Source organism: Ovis canadensis, chromosome 9 (assembly GCF_042477335.2).
Source record: "Ovis canadensis isolate MfBH-ARS-UI-01 breed Bighorn chromosome 9, ARS-UI_OviCan_v2, whole genome shotgun sequence".
In the NCBI taxonomy this organism is placed as follows: Eukaryota; Metazoa; Chordata; class Mammalia; order Artiodactyla; family Bovidae; genus Ovis; species Ovis canadensis.
This window is the reverse complement of record NC_091253.1, coordinates 23841875-23860002: the sequence shown is the minus strand read 5'-3', so window position 1 is coordinate 23860002 and position 18128 is coordinate 23841875. Positions and strand designations below refer to the sequence as shown.

Here is an 18128-nt window from a genome sequence, read left to right as displayed (position 1 = left end):
CTGGCCGGTACTCCTGGGTGGTGCCACCTCCTCTGGGGCCCTTCTGTCCTGTCTGCCCTGAGGGCTCCTGCCCCTCAGGGCCCCTGGAGAGAGCCCCAAGACAAAATCTGAGCAGCTGTCATGCTGAGGGGGTGTTCCAGAGGCCCCACATCTCCCCTCACATGGCCTGAGGCCTGGAGTGTCCAGAGCAGGAAGCGGGAAGGAGCCGAACTAGCAGGGGGTGTGTGGGTGTGCCCGCAGCCCTGGCCACCTGCTGGCGGCCGGGTGAGGCCTGGACCCAGAGCAGAAGGCAGAGTGGGCTCCAGAGGAGGCTGTGGGCACAGGAGCGCCTCCCTCTGCACCAGGCAGGGACAAGGAGGGTGGGGACATGTTTTCTGGACCCTCATCAAGGGCAGGGGGACATTAAAGGGACGGGAGCCAGGAGAAACAGACTCACTCGCACCTGGGCACTGGGTAGCCCAGGGAGGTGGGGGCCCTGCAAGGCCAAAGGCTCCCATAGGAAGGGACTAGACTGTGAGAGTCAGAGCTGGGAAGACAGCTCCCCACTACTTAAGGGGTGCAGCTGAGCAGCACAGGCCACAGGAGAGCAGAACAGGAGAGCTGGAGTGGGATGGGGTAGGAGGGGACACAGGAGGTAACCTATAGACTCAGAGAGGGAAGGCTGGTGGGGAGTGCAGGATTCCCTGAGTGTAGGCCAGGGCGCTTGTCCCTTCAGGACCCGCATGAGGAGCAGAGAGGGCGCATGAGAGCAGAAGGGGAGGAGGCCAGAGGTGGTGGTGGGGATGCGGACCCCAGCCAGGAGGCTTCTCTAGCACTGCTGCTCACCAGCCCGAGGATCACTAGGGGACAGAGGAGCCACTGGGCATGGGTTCATGTCAGCTACCAGCAAGGGGGTACAGAGGAGAGGGGGTTTGGGCAAGCTGGAGTCTCTGGCCCCAGAGCTGCTGCCTCTTTACAGCCTACTCCCCTCCCCCAGGCCTACTTCAGCAGATAAGTCAGACCCCTGGGAAAGGCAGGCAGAGCCCCTGTGTAGACAGGCAGAGAGCCCTAGGTGTGCCTAGCTCTGTCTGCTGAGAAGGCTGAACGACAGGACGGGAGGAACGAGCACACCCAGCACCAGACCTTGATTTCTACAGGGGATCCAGGATTTCTGGAAAATTTGATTGGGCGGGGGGGGGGGCGGGTGCGGGGGTAGGGGTGCGGGGAGCAGAGCCCCTTCTCTGTGTCTGCAGGCGGAAAGGGCAATCCTGGTCCAAGCTTCAGCGCAATTTAGGAGTCAACCGTAAGAGCTCTAGGAACCGCTTCACAGCTGGAATGAGAAAGATGGGGGCCAGGGAGGGGAGGGCAAGGCAGCATCTGAGCAAGGCCAGGCAGCTCGGCCCTGGGACCCAACAGAGTGGCTCCCATCTGGCTCACGTGCCCCGGAAGGCCAGGCCGGCCGCGCAGAGCCGAACCAACGGTCCTTCCCCCAGACTGGAAGTTTCTCGTGGTAGGCCCATAGAGCCGGCGCAGAGCTGGCGGCTGGTTAGGCTGCTCGAGTCCGCCCATCTGCGGGCGTGTCTTCTACTCAGGTGCTAGACGTCACGAACCTGGGCACAGGTCGGGGTGGGGTATACGCCGCAGTCTGGGCAGCAGGAGCGAAGGGCCACTTCACCCTGACTGGCGGGAGGAGGCAGAGAGCTGGACGCAGCGCGCATCGCACTCCCGTCCGGCCGCCAGACTCGGGAAAAGTGTCGGCCTCTGTTGGGTGTGGCTGCACCCAGGAGCTGCGCTGGTCCGCGCGGTCTGCGGGTTCTCCTTGAGGCTTTTAGGGGAGGGCGGGGCGAGGGGCTTCTGGGGCGGGACCAGGGTCCCTTCTGCTTTCCTTTTGGTTCTCTCCAACCGCCGCAGAGACTCCGCGCGAGTGAGCAGAGGGCGGTTTCCCGGGCGGCTCTGCCAGCGTCCGCACCCCCAAGCTCGCGGGGCACAGAGCCTTCCCTGCCCCGCGCACAAGCTGTGCCACGTGGCCTTGACCCCTGCGACTCCCCTGCAGCTCCCGGGGACGAACGCACGGATCGACTCGCACGCTGGAAGCCAATGAGTCGTCGGAGACTCACACTGCCGAGGAGCCTCGTGCGCCATGCCATCCCCGCCCAACTGGCCCCCGACGCCCTGCGCCCTACGACCCTCGCCCTTCCCGCACCCTGTGCTGCACGCTCTCCACCGCCTGACCCGCGCGCTGCTTTTCCCGGCCTACTGGGCCCTGGACCAGCTGCTGGGCTGCTGGGCGCCGGCCGAGAGCCGGAGCGAACAGAGCTGGCTGAGAACCGCCGGGGGCGCCGCGGGCGCGCTGCTGCTGCTGCTCGCGGCCCTGCCCCTGACTCTCCCGGCGCTGCTGCTCTGGCTGCTGCTGCAGGCCTGGCGCCGTCCCTTCTGCTACCAGCCTCCTCCGCGGTGCTGGGCGCCCCCTGCGCCCTGGTGCCCCCGCACTGAGCCCGCGCGCAGCTTCGGCTTCTTCAGCGCAAATCTGTGCCTGCTCCCCGACGGGCTGGCGCGCTTCAACAACTTGCCCCACACGCAGCGGCGGGCCGCAGCCGTGGCCGCAGTGTTGCTCGCCGGCCTGCGGAGTTCGCCCTATGGGGCTACAGGCTGCGGTTCGCCAGTGCAGGCGATGCCGTGCGGGGTGCTGACGGGAGCCATGCCAGCGAGTCTGGACTTCGTGTGCCTGCAGGAGGCGTTCGATCTTCGCGCAGAGCGACGCCTGGTGAGCCTCCTGGCATCTAATCTGGGCCCGGTGTTGTACGACGTGGGCACATTCGGCCTGCAGCACGGCCTACACCTCAAGTTGCTGGGCAGTGGGCTGCTGCTGGCCTCGCGCTATCCGCTGCTGCGTGCTGCCTTCCAGTCCTTCCCCCACGCACGTGGCGAGGATGCTCTGGCCTCCAAGGGACTACTTTCCGCGCAGGTACCTGTCCCCTGTCTGTGGCCCTGCGGTACCAGGGAGGGGCGGGGCTTGGAGTAGAACACGCGAAGGAGCGCCAAGGTCCGTGGTATTGCAGGCGCAGCTGGGCATCCTGGACGGGCGCCGCGTCGTGGGCTTCCTGCACTGCACACACTTGCACGCGCCCAGCGGTGAGCCCTGCCGGGTTCGTAAGCAAAAGCAGGAGGCCCCTCTGCGGGGCGGCGGCGGCAGCGAGTCCCGACCCTGGCCAGCACCTCCCCTCCTTGCAAAGTTTATTCACTGCCCCAGCCGCCGCGAGTCCCTAGGTGGGCTAGCGGATCAGAATAGGGTGGGACGGGGGGCGAAGCTGGGTGTCCAGGATGCGGACACCGGCTCCTCCACCCCGCTCCGCAGAGGACGGGCTCCTGCGCTGCAAACAGCTGACGGTGCTCCTGGACTGGGCCGGGCAGTTCGAGGCGGAGAGCCGCCAGAGTGACGAGGCTGTGGCCTTTAGCGTGCTCCTGGGTGACCTCAACTTCGACAACTGCTCACTAGGTAAGACGGCCCGCCCCTCCCCCAACCCCACGCGCGCGCGTACACACACACACAAACACCCACATACACACACACCCCGAATGTCGCCTCTCCACAGACCACCAGCAGGAGCAGGAGCACCAGTTTTTCAGCTGCTTCCGGGACCCCTGCCGGCTGGGCACGCGCCGGGAGCAGCCCTGGGCCCTGGGTACGCAGGTTGGGGCACCCTGATGGGGGCGTGGGGACCTCAGGCGGTCTCTGCGGAGGCGCCCACTGACAATGCCCTTCCCCGCCCACCCCAGGGACGTTGCTGAGACCCTCCGAGCTCCGCCGCTCTGTGGCCTGCTCGCCGGAGATGCTGCGTAGGTGAGTGGCTACCTGGGGGTCAGACGAGGTCAGGAAGCAGGGGTGCCCTGACCCTGGTGACACGGCCCCTCCTCAGGGCCCTGGAGCAGAAGAAAGGGCGCCGCCGTTACCTGGCAGGCCCTCCCCGCGGAGGCCCCCCAGCTGAGTCCTGGCGGGGCCGGCGCCTGGACTACATCACCTACCGCAGCACGCCTGGAGGCCTTCTGAGCCCGGTAAGTGCCAGAGCTCAGGGTGCGGGCCTGCCGCACTGGGGCGACTCTCCAACCTGCCTCCCACCCTCCAGGAGGTGGAGCAGGTGACATTCAGCACTGCCCTGGCCGGGCTCACAGACCACCTGGCCGTGGGACTTCGGCTCCGAGTGTCCACGTCTTCCTAAGGCCAGCTTGCAGGAGACAGGTGCCAGAACAGGTGGAAAGACGGACGGTGACACAGAACGTGAGCCTGGCCAGTCGCCAGAGGGAAAGGCGACTTCAGGGATCTTTATTGTGTGGGCCCTCCTTCACACAGCCTCCTGGGCCCTGCGGTACTCATACACGCTGCCCCGCTCGGGGAAGGCTAGGGGCTGCAAAGGCAAACCTGGCAGTGGGGCGGGGTCCTCCGGGTCCCCGTAGCCCCCACCGCCTGGTGTGTGGAGACAGAACACGTCCTGTGGAGCAGAGGGGCAGGATCAGCCTGGGCCTGGCGCTGCCCTGCCTCCCGCTACAGGCCCATCCCCACAGGACAACGTGTCCATATCGGCCAGCTTGGACCCCGGAGCCCGGGTTCTCGGGCCCCTTTTTTTCCGGCTCCCTATTCTTGTAGGAGCCAAATTAAACTCGGTCTCCGCTTATCTCCGAAATTCCATTCACCCTCTGTGGGATGAGGGCCACTGGGGGTGGGGGAGTGAGGATGGGACAGGCCAGGCCGCAGTCCTTACCCCAGGGTACACGGGCACCGAGGTCTTCCCACCCAGGTTCACTGTCCGGCCGTCCTTCCGGATGAGTAGGTTTAGGCCCCGGGCACCAGGCTCACCCCCTTCAGGAAGAAGCAAGGCGGGAGTGGCCCAGGAGGCAAGGGAGAGATGGAGGAGGGGGGGGGGTGTTTTAAACGGGAGGACAGATGGGACAGGAGGTGGGTGGGGAACAGACTCCCCGCAGCGATTGGGGCTGGGCGGGGTGGGGGGGGAAGGGGGGAGGGGGGAGGGGGAGGGATCCACCTACCCATCAGGCCGTACGGCTGGAAGGCGCGGCGCTCGGTCAGCACGGACAGCAGCGCCTCCTCGCGGAAAAGCAGCTCACGGATAATGCCATCGCCGCCCCGGAAGCGGCCGCGACCCCCGGACCCCAGTCTTAGCTCGAAGCGGCGCAGGATAACCGGGTACCTGCACCGTCCGGGGCTCAGCTCAGCCCAGCCGGCCCCGCCCCCGCGCCGCCCGGCCCCGCTGCCCAGCCCCGTCCCCCGACCCCCAACCCACCCCGAGCCGTCACCTGCTCTCCAGGATCTCGGGGTCGGTGATGCGCGTATTGGTCATGTGGCTGTGCACGCCGCTGCGCCCGTGCCAACCCGGACCCGCGCCCGCGCCGCCCGCCACCGTCTCGTAGTAGCCCATGTGGGCGTTGCCCAAGGTCACGTTGTTCATGCAGCCCTGGCAGGGGCAAGGGGTCGCTGCGCTGGCTGCGAGTGCAGCCCCTCCCTACCGCCCGCAGCCCATCCCCGCCTCTGGCCGCACAGAGCGTCCCCTGGGCCCACCGCACCTGGGAAGCGGCGCAGGCCCCGAAGGCACCCAGGATGACGTCCACCACGCGCTGCGACGTGAGCACGTTGCCGCCCACCACGGCCGCGTCGGGAGAAGGGTCTAGGATGGAGCCTTTAGGAATTACCACGCGCACCGGAGCCAGGCAGCCCTGAGGGCAAAGGGCGGCTCTCAACAATGGGGGGAGGTGGGGGGCGGGGGCTGTGGAGGGAAGTACACCACCTGCTGCCTAGGATCAGGCCGACCTTGAGCTGACCTCGCCCGGGCTCACTGAGGGTGATGTGGGCTTGGGGTGGAGCCGCTGTCCCTGCACACAGCACAGCCCCTCGCACCTGGTTGAGTGGAATGTCGCGGCCAACCAGACAGCGAAGACAGTAGATGAGCGCAGACAGCGTGATGGCCCGCGGCGCGTTGAGGTTGCCGAACACCTCCGGCCCTGAGCCGCTGAAATCAAACACCGCGCTACCCTGCCCACCAGAGTGGGGGAGAGGTCAGCAGCCCGCCGGGCGTGCCCGTGATGCCCGAGGAGGTACCCCCTCCGAAGACTGACCTGATTCAGGTTGATCTGCACTCGGAGTCGTATGGGGGAGCCGTCGTCCATGTGGTCCTCTGCAGACACCTCCAGGGGCAGGCCCCGGGCCTGCCGGGCAGTTCCAAAGGCCCGGAGCATGTCCCTCACAGCGAGCTCCGCGTTTGCCTGGTGGGGAGTTCAGCATCAGCCATGTCCCTTCCAGGTGGGCCAGGTGCCCCCTCCTCCTCTGCCCACCCACCTGGGGGTGAGCACAGAGCTGCCTGCCCTGCTGCCCCCAGCCCACCTGAATGTGGCCCATGTAGGCCTGCACCACGTCCAGGCCATACTGCCCGATGAGCTCGCCCACCAGCTGGATGCCCTTCTGGTTGGCCGCCACCTGGGCACGCAGATCCGACAGGTTGTCGTGCAGGTTCCGTGTTCCGCTGCAGCCCGGAATCTTGCCTGGCGCCCGCAGGGCTTCAGTCACAGCTAAATGGATGGGACCGCCACTGAGCCACCTGGGAGTCCCAGGGCCACCTGGTGCCCTGCTCCTCTGCCGGGGCACTGCAGGCTCCACGTGTTGGCCCAGCACTGGCTCCCTACCACTCTGCTGACTCTTCCCCCATCGGCTGAACCTTCTCCTCACACCCCAGTCCCCCAGGGCACCCTAGAATAGACAGGTAGCTTTGCTGTGACCACACATGGGCTGGAGGTAAGGGCAGGGGCAGGGCGCAGGTTCCCCGAGCAAACTCTCCACACCACCTCCATTCCTCCTGCCCTACCTCCCCACTGGCCCACTCTCCAGCCTTTTCTAGGCCTCCCGCCAAGAGGAAAAACCACTTCCCTTACCTAACCCTCCCCCCTAGGGCCCACCACTCGCGGCCATGGCCAATCACTGAAAGAGCATCAGCATGGCTGTCTGTCCCCCCATCCCTGGCCCCAGCAGACCTGGACAAAGACTCCACCCATGGCAAGCAGTACAGGTTTGACCCCAAGGACCACTCCGTGCCTCAGGAAAGCGCCTCTCCTGAGTCTGGGTCAGGATCCTCTCTGAGGCTTCCTGGCCACCAGGTCCTCTGCCTGCTCATGTCCCTCAGGGGTCCTTGCCCTCTGCCCCCGCCCCACACTGACCAAGGCAGCAGCCAGGCCTCGACCCCTTTATCTGTGTCCTCACACCCACAGCAGCACATGGTCCGGTCACCCATCACCTGTTCTCACTCTGAGATGCCCCCGGGGCTCTCACCCCTGGCTGCCTCACACTGGCTGTTCTGCCCCCAGGTTCCACCAAAGCTGCTGCCCCACCTCCTCAGCAACCACAAAGCCAGAACCTCCATCCTACAGCTGTCCAAACTTCATTCCCTCCCCCATGCCGAAATCCCACCAGACACCAACCCTGACCTCCAAACCACCTTCACCCTTGTCCCCAGCTTGAGGCTCAGCATCCTCCAAGGCAGGTAGAGCCCTCGCCCCACCCCCCCTCCTGGCCTGCAGGCCATCCTTGGACTCTCTATGTACCGCATGTCAGCAGGTGCACCAGCAGACCAGCTCGGGCCCGGCTGACGCCTTTCACAGCTGCCCCGCCACCCAGGCCCAGGGAAGCTCTTCAGGAGCCTGCAGCCCCTGGCACCCCTGTTTCTCTGCAGCCCCCAGACCCGGTGCAAACCAAAGTGCGAATTATAAACAGAAGCAGCTGCCCACCTTGAAGTAGGCTTCTCCCTCTCCTGCACCCTTGGGTGTCCTGGCCAACTCCCCACCCCCAAAACACTGAGGCCTCCCTGGGCCCAGGCACAACTTAGCTCAGCGCCTCTGATTATCTCTGAGAGATACTGTGCAACCACTCTGCGGGGTCACCGCCTGGCTCCCCCAGCCTGGAGGCCAGCCTGGGGGTAGGGCAGGCGGGAAGCAGCCAGGTGTACCAGCCCAGTGCCACTCACCCTCTTCCTGGAAGACTCCCCCCTGCACAAGTTTGAAGGACAGGAAGACCGCACCCTCCTGCTGCAGGCTGGTGGAGTGGGGGGGCATGGAGCCTGGTGTGATGCCCCCAATGTCTGCATGGTGCCCACGGCTGGCCACATAGAACACAGGCCGCGTCTGACCTGGCCAAAACACCTAGGGGTGAGAGCAACGGTCAGTGGCGCCGGTGGCCCTCCTCCATGGGTCCCTGGGCAGCGCCCCTCACCGGTGTGATGACAGTCAGGTCTGGCAGGTGGCTGCCCCCTGCACTGGGGTGGTTGCTCAGCAGCACATCGCCGGGGTGGAGATCAGCCCCCAACTGCTGAATCTGAAGCCAGGAGACAGGTGCAGAGTGGGGAGGGGGCAGGGCTGAGGGGTAGGGGGATCAGGGGAAGGGGCCTCCCGAACCTGGAACTGCACCGTCTCCTGCATGGCACCCAGGTGCACAGGGATGTGAGGGGCGTTGGAGACGAGCCCCCCGTCGGGCCCAAAGAGGGCGCAGGAGAAGTCCAGACGCTCCTTGATGTTGGTGGAGATGGCCGTGCGCTGCAGGATGCGGCCCATCTGCTCTGGGGGCACATAGTGACCAGATGCCCGCCGGCCCCATGCTGCCCACAGCCCGTCCCGGGCACAGAGGGGCAGGGCCCACTGCCTTCAAGGCCTCTGAGTCCCAGACCCAGGACCCGAAGCAGGTGATGGTCTACCTAGACACATGAGGACGTGGCCAGACGTCTTTCTCGTGCCGAGGGCAGCCCTTCCCTTCTCAGCCCTGCCCAATGCCCCCAACAACCCCACACCCTGCCTCCTGCAGTAAGAACCCAATGTTGGTGGCCCCAGCAAGCACCTAGCCTGACCCTGAGCCTGGGTTCCCTGTGCAGAGCCCAGATCACACGGTGCTGGGAGGGCAAAAGCACCCCCCTGCCCCAGACCTGCAGGTGCAGCAGGTCCATCCCAGGGCCAGGGCCACACTGCCTGCCCCACTGCTCAGAGGCTCTGCTTTTGCCCTTCCCCCGATCGCACTTTCTCCCTGCACACCCCTGCCAGGCACCCCAGCACACACTGCCCGGCATGCAGAACCGCCCCTGCACCGCAGGGAGCATGCGAGGGAGCAGGACTGTGCAGCCACTCACCAGCGATGCTCATGAAGCGGTGGGAGAAGATGGACAGGTGGATGGGGTCAAGCTGCATGCCCACCATGCTGGCCGTCTCGGCCCCCACAGAGATGCGGATGTCCCCAGTCTCAGTCACCTCTGCCTGGCAGCCTGGCTCCACCAGGATGGTACTGGGGGCAGGGGCGCAGAGGGGCTGGAGGAGCCAGGCCAGACCCCCACCCAACCAGGTTCCCCACATGCCCAGGCCAAGGAACATCCCAACCATGAAGGGACCCAAAAGTCCTCCACACTCCTGCAGCTGGGGCCAGAGGACCGCCCCACCCCACCCCCAGCCAGGGCCCCACAGTTCACCCTGGGCCTCACCCCACACACCCCCACCCCGGCCAGGCCTCAGCCCACCTGTTGCTGTCAATGATGAGGCAGGGCCCCTGAAGCTTGTGCCCACAGCCCAGCTCTCCCAACAGGTACACAGGGGTCTCCTGGTAGCCCCCCTCAAAGTAGCACTGGGTCATCTGAGGAGGGTGCGAGGTAAGCAGGGTTCCAGGCCCGGAGCTCTCCCTGCGTCTCCCCCTCCACTTCTGTCCTCGTGTCCCAGTGGCTGTGGGTGGGTGGGTGGGTGGGCACAGGCAGGATCACTAACCTTATCTACCCGGGGAGGCCCGCTATGGACTTTTGGGACATCCTCGAGGCAAAGGCTGCTGCTGCCTGTGCCCCTGACCCGCACGTCGTCCACCACCACCGGCCGCTCAGGAATAATGAAGCCGAACTCCCTCATGTACCTGAGCCCAGAGGGGACTGTCAGGGGTGGCAGCCAGGCCAACCCGTGCGCCCGGGCTCCTGGGAGGCGGAGGTCACATACCTCTCCACAAAGGCCGCCCCAAAGTCACCAGCTCGGGGCGAGCGGGCACTGGCCGGGTGCTGGTGGGCAGACACCATTAGGGCGCAGTCTGTGCCCTGGTAGCGCAGGTGCAGGAAGCTCTCAGTGCTGATCTGGGACCTGTGATGGTGGCAGGCGGGGTGCTCGCATGGGGGGCCGGGCGGGGGAGCCTCCTGCAGCTCTCAGAGCCCAGCCCTCCCCGACTGCTGCTGACCGGACCCCAAGTGAGGTGGCCTGGTAGCCCCCAGAGCCCCACCTGGGGAAGCCCTGGGCCCGCAGGGCCTCCACACACTGCTCCTCCAGGCGGCCCAGCCTCTGGTCCAGCTGCACAAAGGTCTCAGGAGCATAGGGCAGGGAACAGGGCTCCTGTGCCTCATGCACCACATCAGCCAGGGCCAACCCCAGCGCCGACAGCAGTCCACTGTGCCTACAGGACAAGGATGGCAGAGTGGCGGGTACAGTGTCTCCCAAAGTGGGCGCCCCCCGGACCCACGCACTGCACCCAGACACACCTGTGAATGTGCACAGTGTCCATGCCCAGGGCCCGGGCGATGGCACAAGCATGCTGCCCACCAGCTCCCCCAAAGCAGGCCAGCACGTGGGCCGAGGGGTCATGGCCTCGTGCCTGGGGAACCAGAAGGGGATCAGTGGCCCCCCCATCCACCTGGCCCCCCCTACTCCCCCCACAGGCAAGGGCAGCGGTGGGCGTACCTGCGTGAGAGCACGGATGGGCCGACACATGGCCTCGTTGGCCACACGAACAAACCCCATGGCCACCTCCTCCAGGCTCAGTGGGGAGGCTGGGCAAGGCCCGTTGGTCAGGAAGCTGTTGACCTCCGTGGCCACAGCCTCCAGGGCCTTTCGGGACGCCTCTGGGGACAGTGGCTGGTCCTCTCCCGGCCCAAAAATGCAGGGGAAGGAGGCAGGCAACAGGCGACCCAGGACCAGATTAGCGTCCGTCACTGTCACAGGGCCCCCTGGGAGGTGTGCACAGTGTGGGGGCTGGGGCTGTAGGTGGGTGCCAGGCGTGGCCAGTGGGGGTGGGGCTGGGGGAGGGGCTGTGCTGTGCTGGAAGGGTCTCAGGGCCAGTATGCCAGCACTTACCTTTTCGGTAGCAGGCGGGACCAGGGTGGGCTCCCGCAGACTCTGGCCCCACCACGAAGAGGCCGGACCTTTGGAGAGGGGACTGGCGTTGGAGGCGTGCTGGGAGGTGGGTTAGGGAGGTGGGGCTGGGGGTGTCCGCACAGGTGCGGGATGGTGCTGACCTGAAGAAGAGGCGGGAGCCCCCACCCGCTGCCACCGTGTTGATATCCAGCTGGGGGGCCTGAAGGGTGACACCAGCCGTGCTGGCCTCGAAAACATGCTCAAACTCACCAGCATAGCGGCTCACATCGGTAGACGTGCCTGGTGGGGGTGGGGAGCAAGGAGACCCAGATGCTACCCAGCCCAGCAACTGAGGCCCCCGGACCCCACCCTCGGGCCCTCATACCTCCCATGTCAAAGCCGATGACTGGCTGGCCGCCCTCCACCCGGTAGGTGGTGGCTGAGTAACCAACCACGCCCCCAGCAGGTCCGGAGAGCACAGCGCGGGAGCCGCTGAAGGAGTCCATGGGGGCCAGCCCACCGTCAGAGCGCATGAACAGCACCTGCACGTCCTGTGGGCAGGCGGGCGGTGAGGGGCGGGGTGGGGCGGGCCAGGGGCGGGCAGGGAGGGGGTCTCACCTTGAGCTGACCCTGGAAGCCACGGCGGAAGCCCTGCACGTAGCGCTGGATGGTGGGCGTGAGGTAGGCGTCAGCACAGGCCGTGTGCCCCCGGGGCACGATGCGCACCATAGGCATGGCCTCCGAGGACAGCGACACGTGCGTGAAGCCCAGTTCCCGGGCCAGGGCGCCCACCTGCTGCTCGTGCTGGGCCCACCTAGGAGAACCGAGCGCCACTGAGACCCAACCCCGCCCACCGGCCCGCACCCCGCATCCCCGCCCCCCCGCCCCGCTCAGCCCGCGCCCCGCACGCCGTCCCGCCCCCACCCTCAGCACTCCGGACCGGCCCGCTGCCCCCGCCCCACCACAGCCCACTCACGTGTACGAGTGCATGAGCACCACGGCCAGGCTGCGGATGCCCCGGGACAGGAGACCTTCCAGCTTCCCTCGCAGGCCCCCCAGATCCACAGGCTGCTGCACTTCTAGCAGGTCCCCTGTGCAGCCTGCGAGGAAGCCGCGGGATCGGGGTCAAAGGCTGTCAGGGCCTGCTGCCCCGCCCCCAGCACTCCGCCGTACCTTTCACGGGTGTCCCAGCACCCGGCTCCCCTCGATAGAGCACTACCCGTTCGTCCACTTCCAGCACCTCCTCATACAGCATCTCGGGCATGGGCACGGCCTGAGGGCGGGCAGAAGCTCAGAGGTGGCCCAGGCCTGAGGGTCCTTGCTGGGGTCCTGCGTGGATGGGTCGATGCAGGCTAGGGGATGTGTCCCAGTGGGCCAGTCCACAGCCCCAGGAGACAGTCAGACGGGATGGTCCCAGGAGACAGTCAGACTGGGTGGCCCAAGGAAGGCCCACCCAGGGTGGCTCTCTGCCCCCAGGCATCTGAGTGCTGCCAGCTGTCTGCCCTCATAGAGCTGTTCCATCCCAGAACCCCGCAGAGGGGTGAGGGTCAGCATCCAGGACGTGGCAGAGTGGAGGACAGGCCCAGAACAACACATGGCCACTCAGGGCTGGAGGGACGCAGCATCCCATCATGAGTGTCCAGAACCTGCTATCAGCTGTGGCCTTGGGCTAGCACTGACCCTTCCAAGGACTGCCCTCCCTGAGGGGCCCAGGCGCCCCAGGGAAAACGTGTTCTATGGAGTCAGCCACCGCTGACTTGGATGAGCTCACCAGGTCAAAGAGGTCTGAGCGGGCCTGGGTGCCCACGTGCAGCAGGTCTCGGAACCCGCGCGTCACCAGCAGCGCCACCCGCTCTCCCCGCCGTTCCAACAGCGCATTGGTCGCCACCGTGGTGCCCATGCGGATGCTGGCAATGCGACTGGTGTCCAGCGGCCGGTCCCGAGGCAGCAGCACACCCCCCTCCTGGAACCACGTGGTCAGCCTTCAGGCCTCTGGCCCAGAGACCCCTCCACCTGCCACCCTGCCCAGCCTACCTGCTCCAGGACGCGGCGGATGCCCTCAGTGGGGGCGTCCGCATAGTTGGCAGGGTCTTCTGAAAGCAGCTTTAGGACCCTCACGTGCCCCCCTGGACACTGGGCAAAGACATCTGTGAAGGTGCCTCCACGGTCGATGGCAAAATGGAAGCGCCCCTCCGGGCCACCCATGGTGATGGGGCTGGAGTCCAGCAGCGACTCCTCAGCCGGCAGTCCTGGGAGAACTGGCCAGAGGCAGTGGGTCATCCACAGGCGGGCAGCCCTGAGCAGAGCTGGGATGGGGAGAGGACGCGACTCCGGGCCCAGAAGGGGCCCTGGGTGGAGCCAGAGCTGGGTAAGTCCGGGCTGGGCCTAATGCCCCCTGTGCCTACTCCCCAGTTCCAATGCCCAGGGCTGCGGGCGGAAACCCAGGGCCTCCTGGAGCAGGACTTTCCGAGGAGGAGATGCAGTAGGAGCCCTGGGGCTGGGGTTTCTGGACCCTTTAAGCAGGAAGAAGCACGTGCGTTGGGAGCAGGTGAGAGAAGGCCCACTGCCCGAAGGAAGGCTCGACCTTGGAGCAAGAGGGGACGGGGACCGGGCAGAGCCTGCGCAGACGGCCGGCCGGGGCGGGGGCCGCGAGGCAAGGAGGAGCGCGCGGCGGGGGCGATCGGGGGCGAGGTGTGCGGAGAGGAGCGGGGAGGGTCCCCACCTGGCCTGTCGGCTCCGGGTCGCTCGCCGTCCGTTCGGCAGCCTGCCCGCTCCCGCCCCCAGCCCGGAAGCGGGACCCGCCCCCCGCACGACCGGTCCCGGCGCTCCGGGCTCTCCGGTTGCGTCAAGATCGGGCGGCCCGGAGCCGTCCCCTCCCTCGACTGCGAGCCATCCCGAGTACGGCGGGGCGGGGCCGAGTTGGGCCGGAGGGCAGCGGGCGTCTCCATGCCAATCCCCGCGGAGGAAGCACTGTGCAGGCGCGGCCCCACCCCGCGGCCCGACCCGCGGGCACCTGGGCTCGGCGGCCGCCCGGCCCTCCGCCGGCTCGGAGCTCGCTTGGCGTGGACGCCGCGGGAAGCCTCTTCCAGGCGCCCCGGGAGAGGGGAGCAGGCTGCCCAGACGACCTCGGAGAGCGCCCCAGCGGGCCGCGGTTGAGGGGGAGCGGGGGAGTCGGGGAGCGACGCGGGAGGCTGGAATTGAGGTCCCCGGCAGCCAGGACTTCGAACCCTGCAGAAAGCCTTCGCTCCCCACAGGCGCTGTGGGCAGGGGGCCCTCCACACCACCCTCCCTGGCCGACCCTGCGGCACTCTGGCTGATGTTGCCAGACAGCTGGTCAGTCCCGTGACCACGGGAAGGATGGCTGCCCCTCCCCTAAGTGCTCCCCTGTGGACTGAAAGCCGCCAGGCTGCCTGCCCAGGTCTGAGGTGGGCTCAAGCTGTGAAGGGCTCTAGAAAAGGAACGGTGGGGGATAAGGGGGCTTCCCAAGAGCAGCAGCAGGTGAAGGCGGGCCCCTTACCTCAGGGACTAGGCAGACAGGGGGCCAGACGGGTAGGGACATGGTCCACACCCTGGCCCCCGTCCCACCCCCGGCTTTGCACTCTCTTGACCCTTGCTGGCCTTTGAAGCTGGTCCAGGAGGAGAGGGGGAAGTGGGCTGCTTTAAGGGCGCAGGCTCCGGGCTGCACCCTGCCTGCGGCGGGGCTCCCCACTGACTGGCCTCTAGCCGCCTCAGTGTCCCCCATATGTTGGGGGGTTGAAGGGCAGCCAGATGGCTCCCTCCCTTTGGTCTGCCTCTGCTGCACCCCTGAAAGAGCCCCCGCTCCAGCCACCCCCCTTCCTCCGCAGCCCCTGTCAGCACCTGACAGGACACAGCCCAGGGACGCAAGGGACTCCCGCTTTGCTACACGGCTGAACTGGTGGAGACTGCGGCCCCTGCAGAGTCCCCGGCCCAGCACGCACCTCTCTCCACATCCTTGAACTTGATAGTTCTGCGCCGGGGGAGCCGGGGGCCAGCAGCTACCTCAGCCAGGAGCCCGGGGCCACAGAAGCTCAGGCTGCTGCCCCGGTTCCTGAGCACCAGCTTCAGCTCCTGGTTCTCCTGGATGAGCTGCACCAGCCGCCGCAGCTCCTCGTTCTCCTGTGCCAGCCGCTGGATCTCCTGCCGCAGGCCCTCATAGCTGCTGAGGAGGGACATGCCCGGCAGCGGTGGGCAGCAGCTGCTGGCGGCAGGCAGGCTGGCCAGAGGGCAGCGGACCCCGCCATTGTGAGGTCAACGGCTCCCTACCCCCCACCGCAGCCACATTCCGGGGCTTCAGAGCCAGCACCCAGTAGTTCCGAGCACCCTGAGTGGGGCACCCCCCAAACTCTGGCCTCTGGCTCACGAGTAGGGCCCAGATCTGCCCCAGACTTGGGAGTCCCTCCCGGAAGCCCCTCCTGGTGGACAGAAGGTTCTGGGTCCCAGCCTATCATGGTGGTATTGCAGGAAAGGAGCTGAATGATTCAGGTGTCCCTCCTCCCCACTGGCCACCGCTGCTCATGCCAGGTTGTGGGGCTGGGTCCCTGGGCACAGTCCCAGAGGTGGTGGTGGCCAGCACATCATCTGAAGGGGGCAGGAGGGTGGACGTTTGAGTTGCCCTGAGGGAGGGGTTGTGTCTGGCCCAGCAGCAGCAGGAGCTGGACTGGCCTCAGAGACTCTGGTGGGTCACAGCTTGGGGGCGCCTGGTAAGCCCGAAAGCACCTTAGGGTAAGCACAGGAGGTCCTCCCGTGCAGATGGCAGGGAGAGTCATTGTCCCATGAAGGACAGGCACCCCAGATGAGGCACCACGTTCAGGGCCACAACCTCAGGGAACAGGGTGGGGCAGGCAGTAGGGAGGCCCCAGCAGACAAGGACAGCAGTTTCTGAGGGCAGGGGAGCCCCCTCAAAGGCAATGACTGGGTTTGTACTTGAGAACATATGAAAGCCTTCCTTCCTTCTCCCCATGTGTTTTCTAATGGGATGGTTCTGTGTAGTTGCCATTATTTTGAGTCATTTCTTCCATTATGATTTATTTCATGTCATTTTTTGCATTTTGTGGGCCTGCTCACTGGTTTCCACTTGTTAGCCAGTAGTGCAGAGGAACCTAGGAAAGATAAGATGAGAAGACAAGGCCTCCCCCGCAACAGCCACCCATGGTTCCAGGGGTCACTCTGGGAGGGGCAAGCTCCCACCAGCCCAGCTCCCCCAGACCCCGCCCAGGGTGAGAGGCCAGGGGGAAGGACTAGCAGCTCCACAGCACGGCGGAGCAGGCAGACTCTTCTGGATGCCAAGCTTGGAGTCAGGACAGTGGAGGTCTCAGTGAGGAGAAGTTACCTAAGAGTTCAAACACATTACCAGCAACGTGAAGGCTTAAAACAGCAGACATTTATTCTCTTCCAGCTCTAAAGGCCAGAAGTCCAAATTGAACCTATGGGCTAAAATAACAGTTCCTTCTGGAGGGTCCTGGGGAGTTTGTTCCTCACTGTGTCCAGTGGCCAGCACTCCCTGGCTTGAGGCTGCCTCACTCCACAACTCTGCCTCCAAGGTCACCTCTCCTGCTCTTCTGCACCCAAATACCCCTTTGCTGCCACCTTGAAAGGACCCTCATGTTTCCATGGGTGCCCCCTGGATACTGCAGCACATGCACTCCTTCTCAAGACCCTTAGCTTAATCACATCTGCAGAGTTCCTTCTGCCACAGAAGGTGACATTCATCGTCTCCAGGAATCAAGACCCAGCTATCTCTGCAGGTTTTCTTCAGCCTATTATGCCGGCTGGATGTAGGGCAGACTTGAAAGTGTTCCCCAGGTGTACCCTGATTCATCAGCAAAGGACAGCTCACCACTGGCTTGGGAGCTGAAGCCCAACCTTTGCCCAGCCGGTGGCTGAATGCTCCGCTGACTCAGATGCGACTTCTCAGCAGCCGGGATTGACTCTAAGGGGGTGGGGGTGGGGCGGTGAGGCGGGGGGGCTGAGTAGTACCTCAGAAGCTGCTCACCGTGGAGGAACATACTCCACAGAACCGCTCTCGACAAGCCCCAGAACTAACAGCAAAGGCAACAAGGCCAAGGAGGAGCCCGCTGGTTACAGCCCAGAGTTCCTGCAACAGATCAGTAACTCTGCCAACTGGCCACTGACCGCTCTTGGGATAGGCCACCGCTGAGATGCATCTGTGCTGCCCGAGGGGGTCTGGGGCAAGGGCCAGATTCACTGAAGTCAGGAGGCTCAGGATCCCTCCAGGTCAGGGCCTCAGCAGTGTTCACAGGGCTGCACACTCTGTAAAATTTCCAAAAGCATGTCATCACAGTGAGGTTAATTCTGTCTCTTCCCACTGCACCTGGCATTGTGTCATTTCTTCCCCTGCTGTTGGGGACAGGTGGGGGCATGGCGGGCTCTGCTCAGGCAGGCTGAGGTGGGAGCAGCTGCTCCCTGGTGTCGTTCAGGTATTGCTGTCATTCTGGTACAGAAGTGACTCTCAGGAACACAGCCGCCTCTCTGTGCTGCGCGTCACCAACATAGGGCTGATGGAGTTGGCTAATGTCTTCAATTCAAAAAACCTCTAAAATGTGATAAATAGCCCCTAAAGACCCTGAAATCTTAGGGCTCATATGTAAATCTGATAGAGGTTTTCTCAAATTTAACAATTCTGAGAATGTACACAATATTAGATAAAGGTAATTGATAAAGCTACCATCTGGTAGCTCAGATGGTAAAGAATCTGCCTGCAATGCAGGAGACCAGGGTTCAATCCTTGGGTCGGGAAGATCCCTTAGAGAAGGGAAAGGCTACCCACTCCAGTATTCTGGCCTGGAGAATTCCATGGGGTCACAAAGAATCTAACACAACTGAATGACTTTCACTTTCATGCATTCTTGCCTGGAAAATTCCATGGGCAGAGAAGCCTTGGAGACTACAACCCATGGGGTTGCAGAGTTGGACACAACTAAGTAACTAACAAACACAGCTAAGGCGAGATGATTGGATGGCATCATCGACTCAATGGA

The 18128-nt window shown here is 65.0% G+C and overlaps 2 protein-coding genes across 4 annotated transcripts; one reads left to right on the top strand and one right to left on the bottom strand.

Annotated features, from left to right (window-relative positions):
- The first annotated feature begins 1440 nt into the window (after positions 1-1440).
- On the top strand, positions 1441-4649 carry LOC138445640 (sphingomyelin phosphodiesterase 5-like). Of its 3 annotated transcripts, none has more exons than XM_069599711.1 (8): positions 1441-1571; positions 2033-2944; positions 3039-3111; positions 3335-3475; positions 3573-3662; positions 3757-3820; positions 3897-4032; positions 4104-4649. In XM_069599711.1, the coding sequence occupies exons 2-8, from the start codon at positions 2120-2122 to the stop codon at positions 4194-4196; spliced, it is 1422 nt and encodes a 473-aa protein (XP_069455812.1). In that variant the 5' UTR covers positions 1441-1571; positions 2033-2119; the 3' UTR covers positions 4197-4649. The 3 variants fall into 3 exon arrangements, with proteins under 3 accessions (XP_069455812.1, XP_069455810.1, XP_069455811.1); XM_069599709.1 differs by lacking the exon at positions 1441-1571 and adding an exon at positions 1608-1774 and having other exon boundaries at positions 3039-3246; XM_069599710.1 differs by lacking the exon at positions 1441-1571 and adding an exon at positions 1617-1774.
- OPLAH (5-oxoprolinase, ATP-hydrolysing) lies at positions 4257-14433 on the bottom strand. Its single transcript, XM_069599574.1, has 27 exons — positions 13832-14433; positions 13144-13367; positions 12881-13072; positions 12283-12382; positions 12086-12209; positions 11728-11923; positions 11495-11660; positions 11271-11409; positions 11110-11177; positions 10717-10982; positions 10518-10630; positions 10262-10432; positions 9988-10125; positions 9769-9907; positions 9528-9640; positions 9147-9298; positions 8425-8585; positions 8243-8344; positions 7998-8172; positions 6368-6552; positions 6103-6249; positions 5885-6019; positions 5554-5703; positions 5287-5444; positions 5020-5180; positions 4737-4834; positions 4257-4466 (listed from the first exon to the last, which is right to left on the bottom strand). Exons 1-27 carry the CDS (start codon positions 14055-14057, stop codon positions 4320-4322), a joined length of 4146 nt encoding a protein of 1381 aa, XP_069455675.1. The 5' UTR covers positions 14058-14433; the 3' UTR covers positions 4257-4319.
- Positions 14434-18128: the final 3695 nt, after the last annotated feature.